Source organism: Macrobrachium rosenbergii, chromosome 51, assembly GCF_040412425.1.
Source record: "Macrobrachium rosenbergii isolate ZJJX-2024 chromosome 51, ASM4041242v1, whole genome shotgun sequence".
In the NCBI taxonomy this organism is placed as follows: domain Eukaryota; kingdom Metazoa; phylum Arthropoda; class Malacostraca; order Decapoda; family Palaemonidae; genus Macrobrachium; species Macrobrachium rosenbergii.
In genome coordinates, this window is record NC_089791.1 from 19,714,292 (window position 1) to 19,733,623 (window position 19,332).

The 19,332-nt window shown below is 37.3% G+C and overlaps 1 protein-coding gene across 17 annotated transcripts in view; it reads right to left on the minus strand.

The window, feature by feature from the left end:
* ci (cubitus interruptus) overlaps positions 1-19,332 on the minus strand; it is a 585,789-nt gene that overhangs the window by 308,529 nt on the left and 257,928 nt on the right. For 10 of the 17 annotated variants that reach the window (XM_067094921.1, XM_067094927.1, XM_067094917.1 and 7 more), the window contains one exon: positions 6,920-7,076. In XM_067094921.1, coding sequence (XP_066951022.1) covers positions 6,920-7,076 — 157 coding nt within the window. The remainder of the gene's footprint in view (positions 1-6,919; positions 7,077-19,332) is intronic. The other 7 variants (XM_067094922.1, XM_067094920.1, XM_067094918.1 and 4 more) reach the window with 1 other exon arrangement.

Sequence of the window (19,332 nt, forward strand, 5' to 3'; positions counted from 1 at the left end):
GTAAGAGAGGGGGGGAGGGGATGGGGTATCTGGTGAGTGAGTGAGGATGTTGATGGCAGTGGTGACTAGTGAATTCCATCCACCGCGATTTAATTTACAACAAATGTGCGCGGTTTCTCGGCTTACTTTAACGAAGCCTAAGGGTCGTAACCCCCTCAGAGCCGAACCTGACCTCAAAAACGGATCGGAAGCTGGCGAATTACAATCGGTAATTCGCGAATGTGATTCCCAACAAGTATTCTCATAGTTCTAAGCAAGAAGAATCGAAGTATAACGAGCCATTTTCAAATTGATGCCTTCATCAACTTGACCGAGAGCCTCTCACAAAAGAGAGGCGTGGAAGTCTTCAAAGACATTAAGGGAAGTGGGATAAGCCCCTACATCGGCGGGTGGCTCCGAGGTGCGGGCGAAGTGGATGGGCCGACCTATGAAATCCGAGTCTGGTCTTCCTGTGATGCTTCATGGTAGCCCTCCTCTCTCTCTCTCTCTCTCTCTCTCTCTCTCTCTCTCTCTCTCTCTCTCATGTTCCGACCGCAGTGCATATGGCATCCCTCTGATTGTAAGGACGCGAGGTGAGAACAAGTCAAAGGAGGGGAACGAGAAGAATCGGAGGAAGAAAAAAAAACTCAAGGGATAAATAGGCGACAAAGCACAAAGGGAAGGAAGGTGATGATTTTCAATAGAGCACCTCAATCCAATTTGTACATGACAGATCAAAGGAAAACCTATCCGTCTGCAAGGGCAGAGAAAGCAGTATTATTAACCTTTGACGGCTAGTCAAAAAAAAAAAAAAAAAAAAAAAAAAGGCCGAATTAGTCACTGAACGGACAATAATTGCAAAAGAACAGGAAAGCTCTGATGGCTGCAAGCGCCGAGTATGCAGCGTCATTAACCTTTGCCAGTTAGTCTAAATCAAAACAAAACAAGTAAAAATGCGCTGAAGCTTCTTCGGCGCAATCGAGTTTTCTGTACAGCGTATAATCAAGTCCACCGAAAATAGATCTGTTTTTTTGGTGGTCTCGGTACAATGCTGTATGAACTGCGGCCCATGAGTCTTATAACCATGGCCCGGTGGTGGCCTATCCTATAGTTGTCAGAAGCACGATTATGTCTAACTTTAACCTTAAATAAAATAAAAGCTACCGAAGCTAGAGAGCTTCAATTTGCTAAGTTTGATGATTGGAGGGTGGATGATCAACATACCAATTTGCAGCCCTCTAGCCTCAGTAGTTTTTAAGATCTGAGAGCGGACAGAAAAACTGCGAACAGTAAAAAGTGCTAACAGAATACAGTGCGGACAGAATAAAGTCCAGACGGACAGACAAAGCCGGCACAACAGCTTTCTTTGACAGAAGACTAATAAAACTGGAAACGGCCGAAACACCCACTGAACGGCCAATCTGCAAACGAAGAGGAGTGAGCGTTCTGAAGGCTTCCCTTCCAAAACAACAGGAAGGACAAACGGATTAGATCTTCACCGGAGAGTTACAGGAGAAGGATTAACAAGGAAGGATCCCGTTGGTGGCAAAAACAGGAAAAGAGATAGGATGCTGATGACGGGCCAGATAGGCAGCCGATCCAACACTGATAAGCAATGGATTAAGTGGCCACGAAGAGACGATGATAAGTGAACAACAAGGAGTCTCTCTTGCCCGTTTTTTTCGGGTATCGCTCGTAACGGAAATAAACATCTGACTAACGAAGAACATATGGATGAGCAAAGACCTCGAGGAATATAAAACTGTTACCTCTGAACACATGCAAATATCACAGTTATCTCAGGGCATTTGCATCTTGAAAGACCTGCCTTTTTTTTTTTTATCACCACAGATGTTCGCTCTCTAGAGTCTAGACGTTGATATCTTGACATTTCGACGTATTATATATCCACTGTAACTTAAAGGACGCCACCAAGTAACCTCAAATTAAAATTAATAGTTATTTCACGAGAGGACCTGATTCTTTCTAAATGTGTTACCTATAAGCCATTTCTTCCGCAGAGTCATATTCGGGAAAAAGAAATTTGAAGCTACAGCTGCTGTAGAGATACTGGTCTTAAATAATTCCTTGTCTCTGAATGATGACGTATACAAAAGGACATGACTGGTGAAGTTTTGAAACAAGTAAAAAATGCGCCGAAGATTCTTCGGCGCAATCGAATTTTCTGTACAGCCGCTACAACTTATAATAAAGGCCACCGAAAATAGATCTGTATAATTCCTTGTAATGGGGATTAAAATCATAGCTATTAAAATAAAAAAAAGATGAAAATGCCTATATTTTCGAAAGGTCTAATTAAATGTCACATTTCACAAACCTGGTAAAAGATAATTATTGCATAAGTACTTAGCATCTGGCATGAAACCGCAAAAAACGTACAATAATTCTATTATGTTGGGTGTTAAAATTACTGTTATTTATGCTTAGTGAAAACAAACGATAATTTCAAAAGGTATAAATACACAACCGATGGAGCTGATTACTGATATTATTAGTTAATATGAAGGATATAGAGAGACAATATTTCCAGCAGGTACAAATACACTTAAGATGAAAATGATTACTAACATTATGAGTTAATATAATGGACATAAAATAAATAAATATATAAATACATAAATACACACTATATAATATATATACACACATATATATATATATATATATATATATATATATATATATATATATATATATATATATATATATATATATATATATAATAAATAGCGTTCCAAAATACCATTTTAAAAGTCCTGAAAAGAGAAACCCTGGGACGTAAATCCAAAAACGGAACGGCGATCATTTTGGAAACCGAGCGGTTAATAAAGCAAGGAAATTGAAAATGACGGTGCTAAGAAAATGTGGGAAGTGATGCAGGCATAATCAGTAATCGGGAACCTTAATGTATCTTAATCAGTGTTACAGCGAAAAGTCCTGTCTTATCGGTGGACCTTATCGAGAGACGGGCGGGGAAGGTGTTTGGGCGTCAGCATGATGAATGTTGCCTTTGGGGGAGGAAAATCACAGGACTCTTAAAAGACTTAATAAAGAAGCACTGACGATCACTAGCGGATCCAGAAAAATTTGATGGGGGCCACAAATTTTCATATATATATATATATATATATATATATATATATATATATATATATATATATATATATATATATATATATATATATATATATATATATATATATATATATATTTATATCATATATGTATGTATATATTATATATATATATTTTTTATATATATTATATATATTTTATTTATTTATTTATTTATTTTATATGTATATATATTATATATATATTATATACTGTATATACGTGTATATATATATGTGTGTATATATATATATATATATATATATATATATATTTATATATATATATTTTTATATATATATATGTGTGTGTGTGTGTGTGTGTGTGTGTGTGTGCCCAGGTGCCCCCGCGTGTGTTATTTCTTCAATAGAATTTATTATTTTTTTCATTTTTCATTTTTATATTTCTTATTAAATGTTATTATCTGAATCTTCAATATTATTATTTTATCATTATTTTTCATGGGGCGGTTGTCACCCAGGTAATTACAATCCCTAAATATATATGTACGACGATATTATGGCGTTATATATAAAGTTAAGAATATGACTGGAAAGAAGGCAGAAAATATACTGTAGTTCAAATATACACAATAAGAACTTATGAGAAACTGTCATATAATTACATATAAATATATATATATATATACAACTAAATATATATATATATATTATATATATATATATATATATATATATATATATATATATATATATATATATATATATATATATATATATATATAATAAATATATATACGTGTATATTTATAGTATATGTATATATATATAATCCTCAAGGACATGTGATCACAAGACTAACAAAACTTCTTCTAGACATAAAATATTGCAAATGTCCACAGCCTAAAAGTCTAAATACTTTTAAAACTACAAAAGAATAAAAATCAACAGCTTAAAAGTCTAAATCTTTTGAAAGATTGAGAAAAGCACCTTGTAATGTAATGACCTTGTGAAAATAAAAAAAAACCAACCTCCTTCCAACTCTTACTTGGGTTGGCGTTAATTCACTGGACCTTAACCCATTTCCCTTTCTTGATATATGTATATATATATATATATATATATATATATATATATATATATATATATATATATATATAGAGAGAGAGAGAGAGAGAGAGAGAGAGAGAAGAGAGAGATATATATAGAGTATATATATATATATATATATATATATATATATATATATATATATATATATATATATATATATATATATATATATATATAGAGAGAGAGAGAGAGAGAGAGAGAGAGAGAGAGAGAGAGAGAGAGAGAGTCTTTTGAATGGTTTCCACCCAGATGAGCTGAAGAATACCTCGTCGAGGCCTCCCTTTTTCAATTGCATGATGGTATACATTTTGAAGTCGTATTAATTAATCACGCTTATTTTTTTATTATACCCCCACCGCAACTATGACTCACAAAAGTCTATCACCAAGTATATACCTGATACACACCTTCGATTAACAGAGGCATACTTAATTTTCAGAAATATCGTCCGGTTTGGGGCTCGAACGCTTGTCTCCTAAATTGCGAATTCAACGCGCTACTACTTGCCCTAAGAGGCGAGAGAGAGAGAGAGAGAGAGAGAGAGAGAGAGAGAGAGAGAGAGAGAGTCCCCCACCCACCCTCCCACCAATATTTGGGCAGAGCGAACACCGCAACATCATCTAATTGGTCCGCGATGACTCCATTACTATTGACAAAGGACCAGTTTTTACTGCGGCCGTGGGAGTCTAAAGTTTCCCTGCCCAGGACCCGAGGACTTAATTAATCAGCAGACGACGATTCATGGCGGTACCGGCCCCGAGGGACGTTGCTCCTGCTGCTATACATCGGCATCCCCTCCTTCAGGGGCAAGGGCAGAGTTGAGTTATGTGCGTGCCCGCAAGAAAGAAAAAACACACACACACATACACAGACTTACACGCACACACATTAGTAAATTCGATTTTATAAATTAATAAGGGAAAACACGGAGCATAAAGTGAGAAAATACTGCAGAGGTTTCGAGCTTTTGTTTACATTTTCTAGAAATTCTTAGAATACTTTCGGCCATAGCAAAAACTGTTAAACAGCCAGAGAGAGAGAGAGAGAGAGAGAGAGAGAGAGAGAGAGAGAGAGAGAGAGAGAGAGAGAGAGAGAGAACGTATGCTGGAGTTTTAAATCTATTAATTTTTTTAAAAATGTCAACAGATAACTTTCTGAGCCAGTTTTTCGTACAGAAGGTTTTTCTAAATAGAATACACTTCGGGCGTCAACAACAGGTATAAAGAAAATATAGTAGACACTCCTCCTCCGCCATTTTGGGCTAACATTAAGGGTAAAATCATGACCAAATACACTTGGATTCATTCTCTCTCTCGCTCTCTCTCCTTTACGGCAGCATCATGCCCACCTGGCATGTGGATCGAAGAAAGCTCTTGCAGCAATTTACCACTCCAAGCACTCAACGCAGCTATTCGAAATTACAGGCGAGAGCTTTCAGAGAATCTTCCCAACATCAAAGGGAACCTTTTCAACGCGATGCGCAAAGCAACTACAAAGAAACCCCCCCCAAAAAAGAGAGTCAGCAAGAGACAGCCGAAGCGATTAACGGCCACCGTTAAACAAAGACCGTTTGCACTCGAAGGTCCCCATAAATCTCACCACTTCCTGACAAATGCACACACGGCATCGGGGACACCAAAAGATTTCGCGCCAATTAACGATGGCTAAAGTTCCCGCCAAATGGATCATACTAATCGACACCAGCCTTTCCCGCCAAAAAGGCGGCGCTCGTATTTCCCTCAAGTTGTGACACATCGGCACCTCTGGCAAAAAAGAACAGGGCGGCATTATGCGCGAATGGCGGCGTCGATAGCGCAAAGAGGGATATGCGGTCGCTCCACGGCACCTAGCTCATCGCCGGAGTCTTTTTAATGCGGGAACGCCATTGATATTCAGTGGAGCATAAAAACCTTCAGTCAACCAGTTCCCCATAAGCTAGGAATATGCGTTGCCAAATGAACCACCAAAGTGTAGCACATTTTCATCACTTGCCTTGTGTTCTCGCTTCATTTATCTCTTAAAATATCTATTTATATATGGTCTTCTCTTTGGATATTGCTTTTTAATTGCTATATTTACACAGGAAAATGTGAAAGTTTCGCCAATAACAATATACTTCGTTGTAGTTCAAGGCCATATGCAAGTTCACAATGCAGAAACCATAGAGAAAGATTAAAATATTGTTCATATTCCCAATATAGCACACGCTTTGCATCATTAATGAAACCTACAAAGTAATGATAAATATTATGCAATATAGGCAATCCAAGGTGCATTAGAGTAAGTTCAATTTTATCTTTGAGGGAGTAACTCACAACCAATAAACACTTAATAATCAAGTACCCAATATTTACAGACCTAACTAAAAACAAAATCATCCAAATTTATCTGTCACTAACCATTTCCTTCCATCACCCTCTATGGTTGAAACACCTAATAACTGCCAAAGAACTCACTTAATTATTATATGAAAAACAGCCAAACTTCCTAACTCTGAAGAAAGCACGATACTGAAACTAAACATGATTCCGTTGGGCCGCGTTGTTTCCCCAACATATAAAAAATGATTCCAACTTTCTCTTGTAAACCTGAGAACATGCAATCAAGCTGGGTTCAAGCCAGCACGGGCTCTTGCTCCTCAGAGCAGCCCCTAACAACCAACATACTTGGAGAAACCACAACCTAGACCACCAGGAACCAGGACCAAAACCAAAATTTGGAGCAGAACTCACCCATGGTGCGGAGCATGCAGGGAGTGGAGGCGTGCGGCGGGGTCCCATATGTAACGCCCTTCGTGGGTTCGCTGGTCAACGGGCAAGGGCGGAGGGGGCGGCAGGGCGGCGAACGCTGACCCCAGACCCAGCGGCACACCTGAGGGGGGAGGAGAAACTATACACACATTAGTATGAGGTCAAATTTCCACCGGAAGTAGCAAGGGTACAATACCTCTACCTATTTATGCACATTTTCCAATATTCACTTTTACTATTGGTAATAACGTCTTAACGTTGATCTACATTTTCCAAAAAACAAAAGCTTCCTAGTCATTATTTATTGACATTCTCCGAAAAATGACATCTTTGTGTTCAATATTCACTGGCATTTTTTTGGTTATAAAAAATAGCTACCTTAATTTCACACTTTTCAGATTTCCACACTAAAACTTTTTTTTTTTTCTCCCAGCTTAAAAACCAAAACCGCACGGACATTAAGTAGTTGTTTTTGTATTTAATGGAAATGATCACCCAATTAACTCAGAAAGAAAGTGAAATTAACGAAAATTCCTTCCAAAGCCCGCTATAAGTCAGCGTAAAAACACGCAACGCTTTGAAGCCGAGATGTGCGTTTTCACCTTTGATAGCGGCGAAACTGCCTTCCGATGACGTGACGGTACTGTACAAAGCGTGTCTGCTCCCGTGAGATATGTGATCGAAATCCCTTTGTAGATAACGAACGCAAACAGACTAGTCCGATAACAACAGCCCTTTCTCACGCCTTGGAAGTCTTCTGACTTTTTCGTCAAGCACATACATACGACCGAGTGCGACGCCCCTCGGTCCCAGTGGATATACTGCTATGGGTTTTATGGCGCCGAACTCTGGGGGTAACTTTGACCAAACAAATCTGTGATTTGCTGCTTTACCGTAATTCTTTTCGCTCTTTCTTTTGTATGGACACTAGCTTTGCGACTGAATGGATTTTCTGCCTTTGTCCATAAGAATATGTACACATTTTGAATAAAAATCAGCTCTTCGATGGGTAAGTCGGTAGAGCTGAGGACTGTCACTCGATGGGCCGGAGTTCTATTCCCCGGCCGGTTGATGAAGAGTTAGAGGAATTTATTTCTGGTGACAGAAATTCATTTCTCGCGATAATGTGGTTCGGATTCCACAGTAAGCTGTAGGTCCCGTTGCTAAGTAACCAATTGGTTCTTAGCCGCGTAAAATAAGTCTAATCCTTCGGGCCAACCCTAGGAGAGCTGTTAATCAGCTCAGTGGTCTGACGCTAAATGCAAGCAAGGTCTTTTTTGCTATATACTTATACACCCAGCTGCTGCAGTTACCAGGAGGATCATACCAGAGTGGCATTGAGGGCTTACGAATTTTCATGGTTAAATTTGAGCAAGTACAAAGACTTCACATTATTTATCCTCTACATACGCTTTCTTTTGGGATACACACACATTATTTACAAATCAATAAACTCACAATCATTGTTGGTACCACAAAGTTTCTTCATTCAAACGCCATTAGTAAAAATTTCACGGAATTACTGAACATAAAAAATGGAGAATTTTATGAGATGAAAATAATTAGCCTACCTAGAATCTGCAAAAAGCAAATGAGACCTTACTAACCCTTTTGATCTCTCATACAATGAAAAACTAAAATAATAATAATAATAATAATAATAATAATAATAATAATAATAATAATAATAATAATAATAATAAACTTTTATCACACTGCTCGTGAAAAAATACACATCTTTCAGCGTTTTGTAGCAATACACACTCTAGCTTCCCTATCAAAGGGTATCCTGATACACTACGATACAGAGGCGGGCAAGATCAAAGGGAAGCCAGAGATTAAAAATAGCCAGGAAATGTAATGTAAAAATAATGATAATTCCTCCTTGACCAACACAGTCATTATCCACGAAGAACGCATGCATATAATGATCTTTCTGTGTGTTATCAGGATAGCACACTTTTGTATTCTTTTCACAGATCTATAAACAAAAGCTGGCTGAAGTTTCCCCAGATATACAAAAAAAAACTTACTAAGAGCATTCCCATGAACCATAATACTGATCTAATAACTTATATTTCTATGGTTGATGGAAGATTTCACATGGAATAAGAGATTAATGAATCAAGTATTCACCATGGAATAAGAGACATATAATGAATCAAGTATTCCGAGAGAGAGAGAGAGAGAGAGAGAGAGAGAGAGAGACCTGCGCAGGGATAGAGACACATAACGAACCAGGCATATCAAGAGAGAGAGAGAGAGAGAGAGAGAGAGAGAGAGAGAGAGAGAGAGAGAGAGAGAGAGCTGCGCAGATAAAGAGCAAAATGCATATCGTACACACACACACAGGGTCTGTCAGCCGAGCGAAGCCGTCAGCGAAGCCGTCACACACACTGGAAGAAACAGCTTCATAAAATCGAGGGCAATCCATCACTTTAATTCGCATCCGTAGCGTGGCTTTTTACACGCGCGTTCCAGCTTCCAGCATAATCGAGGAACCAATAAAACGATATCGGGAATCGGCAGGAACTCGTACCTCTGCATTTACGACTCCCATCTTTGGGTCCACCCGAATTCTTCCGGTGACATCAGTGTGCGAAAAGAATAATAGCGCGCATAAGGCCCCACAAATAACCAGGCATTCCTGACGGTTAAATGTCTTGGTTTTGTCATGTCTCTCTCTCTCTCTCTCTCTCTCTCTCTCTCTCTCTCTCAAGAGAGATATCAAAACTAGTCGTATATCAAGGGAGATAAAAATCACTCATTGTTCACCCAAGTAGTTTTTGTATACTACAAACTACAATTGAAGAGATCAAATTTTGCAGTTTCACACAGAAATAATTTGTAAGACTTTCCACACCTTGTCAGATTTGAAGATTTCCTGAAACTTCATATAGACGATAGTAGACAACAGAGCTATAATATATAAATATATACAACTGCAAAATCCAAGAAAGCATGGTTCCATATCTGGTCTACATTTCCTTAAATTGGATAAATATTTTTCTTTCAATTCCAAAATAATCACAGACTTACGTGAGATGTCCTCTTATCATCAATTACAATTTATCATAACCCGGTTGGCACTGAAAACGTTTCATATTGTTACTTTCACAACCTCTTCAGAGGCAGGGTGTTGTCTCTCTTAGTTCACATGTCACTAAAAAGAAACAGTAAATATATAAATGTATACATATGTGTATATATATATATATATATATATATATATATATATATATATATATATATATATATATAACTCATATGGGACCGAACCCCGGTGTTTCGAGCGAGAGCCCAGAGCATTAGCAATTCGGGCACAAAGGTCATAGAAGGAGATGGAACCTAAGTACTTACGTATATATATATATACATATATATGTGTGTGTATGTATATGTATATACATAATAATAATAATAATAATAATAATAATAATAATAATAATAATAATAATAAACGGGTTAAAATGCACTAATTTCTGATATACCAGGATACCATACCACAACGAATTTCAATAACAACCTGGCACATCAAATCTATTTTCGAGGTCAAAAGAGATTTCAAACTTCCAAAGATAAGTTCAAACTGTAACTGAATTCTGTGGAAAAATTATTATTATTATTATTATTATTATTATTATTATTATTATTATTATTATTATCATTATCATCTTCTTTCATCAGCACGTAGATGGTAAATCAGGTTTCCCAAGGACATACTAAGATTTCTATTTTCTTAGGTTTATTATTATTATTATTATTATTATCATTATTATTATTATTATTATCTTTTTTCATCAGTATGTAGCTGGTAAATCAGGTTTCCCAAGGACATACTAAGATTTCTGTTTTCTTAGGTTTATTATTATTATTATTATTATTATTATTATTATTATTATTATTATTATTATTATTCAGGTTTCCAGCTACATAATAATAATAATAATAATAATTAATAATAATTATAATATTACCTAAGAAAACAGAAATCTTAGTATGTCCTTGGGCAACCTGATTTACCAGTACATACTGATGAAAAAGGTTAATAAACCTAAGAAAATAGAAATCATGTCCTTGGGAAAGATTTACCATTTTCCTGATGAAAGAAGATGATAATGTTTATTTATTATTATTATTATTATTATTATTATTATTATTATTATTATTATTATTATTATTATTATTATTGTTGCTGCTTCTTTTGTTGTAAAACAGATCAGTCTCCATGCCAAGAAAATACAGCACAATAGCATCTGCAACAACGTCTAATGGAAAGGGCAGGCTGCTATGATAGCAAGCACGAAGACAGCCACCAAGAGTACGAAAAAAGACGCGACTCCAGATATATATTTCTCGAGCGACGCGAAAATATAAAAGACAATTTATCTCATTACTGTCCCGAGGCGAAATGTGGAGAGCCTGACAAAAGGCTATAAATAAAAGTTCTTCAGGGAAGCAAACGGGATGGAGCAAAAACGATCAATAAGATTAGAATATCTCTGATTACCCTCATACGTCTGATGAGAGATACGAAAAATAAATTGACGGTATAACATTCAAGTGAGTCTGCTCTCTCCTGCTATACTTATTCTCTCTCTCTCTCTCTCAGTGCACAGTTTGGCAGTAGATAAAGGGACGCTGCCGCACGCCATCTCTCTCTCTCTCTCTCTCTCTCTCTCTCTGATAGTTATTTATGTAATGTTTATTTCACCTTAATTTGGTGTTCCCATGCATTATCTCCGGCATCAAGATTTGTCAGTTCTTATGCCAGTCTAACAAAGACTGTCAAAACACTCACTATAATTCCCCGACTACAAAGTCCTCCTGGCTTGCGAGAAGACAGACACACGATCGCGTGTAACGCCTTTAGTCATAATGATTTCAACCTTAATTTATTATCTTTCCCGAGAAGGAGCAGAAGGAAGGAGCAAGCGTGAAACTGCAAACAGTTTGTCGTCAGCGTGTTTTTATGAAGAGTCTCTCTCTCTCTCTCCCTCTCTCTCTCTCTCTCTCTCTCGACGCGGGTTTCTACGCGAAGGCTGTTTTTCGCAGACTGCAGACAATGATAGTCATGATGAAGATGGCGAGAAACTTGTTGTTTAGAGCTAAAGAACTAAGAGGCTGAAACAAAAGATAAATAGATTTCATTAATCTAATATCTAAAACGCGCTGTACAACTGCTATTTAAAAATGAGAAAACTTTACCATTCCGAGAAAGCAAAAGAGAGAGAGAGAGAGAGAGAGAGAGAGAGAGAGAGAGAGAGAGAGAGAGAGAGAGAGAGAGAGAGAGAGAGAGGGAAATATCGATGACAACATGAACCAAACATCATTAAGACTGATTTTGTCACACTTATTAGTACCGATAATACAAAGGATTCATTGCCATCATTTTCTTAATCAAATCTGTCAGGTGAATATCATTTGTCGAACAGCATTTCTTCAATGAAAGAATTCCCTTTAGTTCTTTACGCCCACTAATTTTAGAAACGCGGTTTTCGGAATGGCATTACTCTTGGGCACTGCAATAAAACATTTTGTTAGTTTATATCAAAACTCCAAATATTATCAATTTATTTATTCTCAACATGAAATATAGTTCCTCATTGGACAGGTGTGTACCGTTCTCAGCTAGTAATCTGCTGGGCCCGTGTTCGATTCTCCGACCGGTCAATGTAGAATTAGAGAAATTTATTTCTGGTGTTAGAAATTCATTTCTCGCTATAATGTGGTTCAGATTCCACAATAAGCTGTAGGTCCCATTGCTAGGTAACCAATTGGTTCTTAGCCACGTAAAATAAATCTAATCCTTCGGGCCAGCCCTAGGAGAGCTGTTCATCAGCTCAGTGGTCTGGTTAAACTAAGGTATACTTAACTTTTTCAACATGAAATATGCACGTTAACATTTCCTCGCAAGCTCGGACTCACCAGTTTGTTATACACACACGACGGTTCCATAAGCTGATAAAACCAGAGTTGAACATCGGTTAACGCTCCAGCTTTAAAAACTGCTAACGGAAGCTACCAACTGAGAACGACTATGGGTCACAGTGAGGCTCCAGATCCACCAGAGAGTACGTAATTTACTTATGTAATTTGCCTTCCAGAACCTCACCATGAGGCTATTTGAATGGGTCTTTGCAGCGTTCCTTCGGCTCTTAGCTGCAACCTCTTTCATTCATTTTACTGTGCCTCCTTTCTGATTTTGCTGGTGCCTCTTCAATTTTTGGGAATTAGCCTTTGAATGTCACGACGATCAGAACGAACTGCTCTTGCGGAAGAGTCTTATTTAAGATCAATATTGCCGTATTGGGATTTTTTTTTCTTTTACAAAATAAATTCAAAAAAATTTGACAAAGGCTTGAAAGGGTCACCGTGGTAACTATGTAGCCTCCATAAGTAATTTAATTTAAGTTGCAGAATATACGAGAATGTTGCGTGACTGTTTCATGACGTTTACCGCATGAAACATTTCGTACAAACGAAAAATTATGACAAAAATGTTCTTGAGAGAATTTCTTATATTCTATATTTAAGTCACAGTCCATCGCCAGAAAAAGGGCATTCTATTATTAACGCCATTCCCAACTTTCTTTATCCCATTCTGTCAATGAAGTTTTTAGTATGTCTTTTTCTGTCATGCTAAATACACCTTCGGCGTCCAACCTCAGTTGTTATGCATTTCTGAATATTTTGTCACAGTCCGTCGTTATGTTACATCTCACTAATACTTTTTTACTTCGCTCAATGATGCATCCATTCCTTCCTCTCTCTCTCTCTCTCTCTTCTCTCTCTCTCTCTCTCTCTCTCTCTCTCTCTCTGTTGCTACAAGGAGTATATCAATATCTAGAGTTTTACATTTTGCATCATGGTGTTAAATTACTCAGCGTATCGTTCGTTTTCCTATCAATCATCTTATATTTTTCAGTTTTCCACCTTGGTGATATATTTTTACTCACTATTGTGATTTTCTATTCCCTAAAATTATCAATAGTTCTGCCAATATTTGAAGTCTATTTTATTCTCTTATATTTACGCGTGTTGTCACCCATTACGAAAGTTAACGTGAAACTACGGCCTGACGGACAATTTTGCTCGTCACAACAATGGCCGTCCAACTGTCAATTTATTTTGACTGTAAACACTTACCCGAGAGATACGAAATAAGACCCACTGATCCTGCTGAACACTTCGAGGTGTCCGGTTAAATGAATTTACTTCGTGTAAGTGTATCAAAAGAATTCGTCGACCGAAATTTATTCATTGTTTACCCGGCAAAATGGTCGGTTCCCTCAAGCCTTACAACCTCCACCAACGACGCGGCTTCTGCTGCCTCGGTGCCAGGCTCGTATTTAAGGCTAATTGTTCTGAACCTTCGCTTCAGGGTTTCAGAGGCAATTTCAGTGAGAGAGAGAGAGAGAGAGAGAGAGAGAGAGAGAGAGAGAGAGAGAGAGAGAGAGAGAGAGCGTAGCTTATATATTTTGAGAGAGAGAGAGAGAGAGAGATAGAGAGAGAGAGAGAGAGAGAGAGAGAGAGAGAGAGAGAGAGAGAGAGAGAGAGAGAGGGAGTAGTTTATATATTTTTGAGAGAGAGAGAGATTCTGCGTAGCTTATATATTTTATGAGAGAGAGAGAGAGAGAGAGAGAGAGAGAGAGAGAGAGAGAGAGAGAGAGGTCGAACCTTATATATTTTACAAGTCACTGTTATCTTCACGCAAACCGTGTTAGGTGATTATCGGATTTCTAATTCTCTGCAATTTCATCACTGTTAGCTGATCGTATCAGTGTGTTCACTGCAGGAGGACCAAGCAGAAAAAAAATAATCGTCAAATGCCCACCGAATAAAGTCATCCACTGACTTTACCGAGTAGTTCCATTAACAAAAGGAATGAATAGAGGCGAGATTAGCCATCAAGGAATTTTACCTTCCCCTGTCATGAAAAAGCTTGCCACATCATAACAACACAAATTAAGGGAAGAAGTGTCCCCACCAAATGGGAAAAAGAGTCATTTTAAAGAGAGAGAGAGAGAGAGAGAGAGAGAGAGAGAGAGAGAGAGAGAGAGAGAGAGAGAGAGAGAGAGCCATAATAGCAATCGAAGGGAGGGATGTTCTTAACAAACAAGGATTTTTTTAGAGAGACAGAGAGAGAGGAGAGAGAGAGAGAGAGAGAGAGAGAGAGAGAGAGAGAGAGAGAGATCAATGGAAAGGAAGGATGTTCTAAACATACAGGGGAAAAAATTTTTTTTTTTTTTTTTGAGAGAGAGAGAGAGAGCGAGAGAGAGAACCATAACAGCAATCGAAGGGAGTGATGTTCTTAAACAATAGAGGGAAACTTTTTGAGAGAGAGAGAGAGAGAGAGAGAGAGAGAGAGAGAGAGAGAGAGAGAGAGAGAGAGAGAGAGAGAGAAAGCAATCGAAAGGAAGGATGTACTAAACAAACATGTGGAAGACTTCTTGAGAGAGAGAGAGAGAGAGAGAGAGAGAGAGAGAGAGAGAGAGAGAGAGAAATTTGGAAGCAGCGAAAATTACTGCGTGTTCTCCTTTGGCTTTGACACTAATGTAAGTTTAGGACGACGCTAACGCCCCCGTTGATGTCCCGGGGAACGGTTTGCTGTGATAACCGAAGTACTGTTGTAATTCACTCGGGAAATAACATTATATTTGGAAAAGTACTTAGACACCAGCGTGTAACTAAAAGGAAATGCACATATAAATTCTCTCCTCCTTCCCGCCTTATGGGAAAAGGGACGGGAGGGGGAGGGGGAGGGGGTAGAATGCGTAGCTAATCACGTCGACGGCGAGGAGGAAGGGGTTCTAGATGCTGGTCTATAGGCCTATCGAATTAGGCATCGATGGGCCTGAAATGCTGTGAATTTTTTAAGTAGACGAGTCCCGTAGTGCGGATGCATCTGAAAAGTAATGTCGGAAGGAAGATTTTCTCTTAAGATTGGCCTAGGCCTAAACCATTGAAATAGGCACCGATAGGCCGTGAAAGATTTATACAATAAAATCACAGCTATACCATAAATCCATATGTTGAATATCACTATCTATAAATGATTGCACATCTTGAACACAATCTACAAATATGGCTCGACACTAACAAGGATCCTACAGTAACATTTTGACAAATTTATTTGCCAACCAAACAAAAGCAACAACGAAGACACGTCTAAATGTTGTAAAAATAACTGTTCGGAAACTGCAAGGTATTTGTTAACAACTGTACCCCAGAGCAAACACCTTTCACTGACACTGCTTATATGACAGTAAGCCTTAAACAGAGCATATTTCCCCTTCGGCACTCGGGGGTGGGGGGGGGGGCGGGGATTGCAGGAAAGGACCCTCCTCGGAAGGTGGTGTAGGCTTAGGGAAGTCGCGGTTTGTTCTCCCGAGTTGTTTCGTGTCGTCATTTGCTCTTGTTGTTTTGCCCATGGCGGACAAATGACCTTTTCCTTGTGGGTCCGATTGCTATTTTTAACACAAAGATACTTCCGATCTGACAGATATGGGCTAAAGGTCTTTTTAGGAGAATTCTGATCTTTTCAACGGCTTGAACGTAAAACTAAATGTTGGCCAAAAGCGATTTAGGCGCATTTCATGGCATTCTTTTTACAGCTATTTGAAATTTTATTTAAATATATATATATATATATATATATATATATATATATATATATATATATATATGTGTGTGTGTGTGTGTGTGTGTATATATACTTTATATATATACACACATACATACACACATATATATATATATATACATACATACAGTATATATCTATCTATCTATATATATATATATATATATATATATATATATATATATATATATATATATATATATATAGAGAGAGAGAGAGAGAGAGAGAGAGAGAGAGAGAGAGAGAGAGAGAGAGAGAGAGAGAGAGAGAGAGAGAACTTTGAGGAAAAATTAAGCACCAACAAATATTAAAAAGTTTCTTTCGTCGCCGATTTAATTTAAAGATAAAAAGCAGTTTCAATTTAGCACATACAATCCAGAATAAGCTCTCGAAGAGCTTAATAATATACATAACAGCTTCCACGAAAATTGGTAGCTTAGCAATGATAATTAAATTTTGTACGGACATTCATTTGATTCAGACACAGGTCGACTTTTACTGTTGCATGCAAAGGCTTAATTGCAAGCCAAGTACATTTTCATATTACTACTGTATTAATTAAAAATTAGAGAAAACGTCAGCCGCAATATAGACAAATGCCAACTGCAGTAATGAGGTCCATCAATTTTAATTTCCTGAAGTAAAACTTTACCTCAAATTTATACAATATAATAATCTTTTGTCATCCCTTGATAGTCAATATTGACGTTATCATTTGGGCTAATTATTTAATAAATAAGATGTAGAAAAAATCAAAAGTCGAGCATATCCGCGAATGGAAGATCCCCCCCGTCGCCCACACGCCAACAATAACTTACAACGGCGAGATTTAGAGGCCAAACATCATCAGCAGCGTCTAATTTATACTTCAGTGCATAAGTTATCGGTGAGTTAAAACGTGATAAGGTTTAATCTTCCGTAATTATCATTTTGGACGATAAAACTGGTTACGCCAACTTTTTTTTTTCCCCCTTTTGCCGTAACTTAAATCTTGGCCGCATCCCAATTTCTGCGGGCGCAATTTATCAGTACGTCTTGGGGAGGAAAAACGTCGATTTTCTGCAATATTTCAGGAGGTTCTATTGTCGGCCTCTGACAGTCCTGTGTTTAGAGGTGAAAGACGGCGACTTCCTTTCGAGTCTAACATAATCTTGTAGATTACATCGACGACATTCGGTGTGTGGTACGAGCAGCCGTATTTCATATTTGTAATATCACCTTTCGAATGGCGGAGAAAAATAGAACAAAAATTATTTTCCATTAAACTGAACCGAACTGGGGACCCAGACGTGCAGAGGAGAGAGAAGCATACATAAACTATTAATACAAGCATACATAAACTATCGTACAGAAAGTAGAGGCATACGTAAACTATTCTATCGAAAATAGAAGCATACCTAAACCACTGTACAGAAAATAGAAGCATACATAAACTATTAATACAAGCATACATAAACCATCGTACAGAAAACAGAGGCATACGTAAACTATTCTATAGAAAATACAAGCATACATAAACCATTGTACAGAAAATAGAAGCATACATAAACTATTGCATAGAAAAGAGAAGCATACATAATCTATAACATATAAACAGAAGCATACATAAATTACTCTGCACACAAGCCAACAGATTCATTTTATAACAGCATTGCTGTATTCAACTATAAAGGAATATTGCTACACCGTAAATAACATGACAAGGAGAACCTTACCAAAGTAACAGAACAAATATGACAACAGAACCATTATTAAATAAAAAAAATAAACATAAAATAATATAAAAATCACAACAACTTGGCGAAATATGCAGCGTAAAGGGACTGAAAAGACCATGACAATATCTCGCAAGACCTTTGACATCTCGTGACTGGTATGGCTTTACATGACGGCGTGTGGAGGGAAAGTAAAAACCGAATTCAGCACGTGGACTTCAAAATATGTTGGGTACAGAAAATACGCAACGAAAGCGAGAAGCTATTACATAAAAGCTAAGTTATTGTATTGTGTTTAAAAAATGATTAGCACAACGCAAAATGAGGGGTTACGGTGGATTTACGCGGACCCAAAAAACTGGTTCTCTCTATCTCTCTCCACACACACACACACACACACACATCCGGTATCATGACAAAACTTCTTGTCATAAAAAGATTTAACTATACGGCATCACTTCGTACAAATAATAATAATAATAATAATAATAATAATAATAATAATAATAATAATAATAATAATAATACAAAACAAACCGCGAGGGAGATGTGTCGAAAACAAAAGTTGGAGACTACTGGTGCACGATAGAGCAATATAAGAAATGAAGGTGGTAAAGGCTCTTTATTTTTCTGGAGTCAAGCCCTCAACTGAAAAACTGCTTACTTTGTTTTGGGTCCTGTCTCACCTGGATCTGGGATTTTTAGTATCACTGTTTATATGCGTTTATTTTTACCATTGTACATTTAAAGAAAAGGATAACAGCTTCTTGCCGTTTGGACAACCAAGCTACTCGCATTATTGTGCTCTTAAGAAAGCATTATCTGGAACGACTAGCAACTATTAAGCTCCTTCTAGTTTGAATCAAAATCTCTACTGACGCGAGGACTTTTCTGAGGATCAGCACCTCATACCCAGTTAATTATCGACGCAAAAAAAAAAAAAAAAAAAAAAAAAAAAAAAAAACTCTGAAGACTAAATAAAAGGTAAAAACGAAACACCTTAGACAAATGTAACCAACAGGTTAGGTAACTCC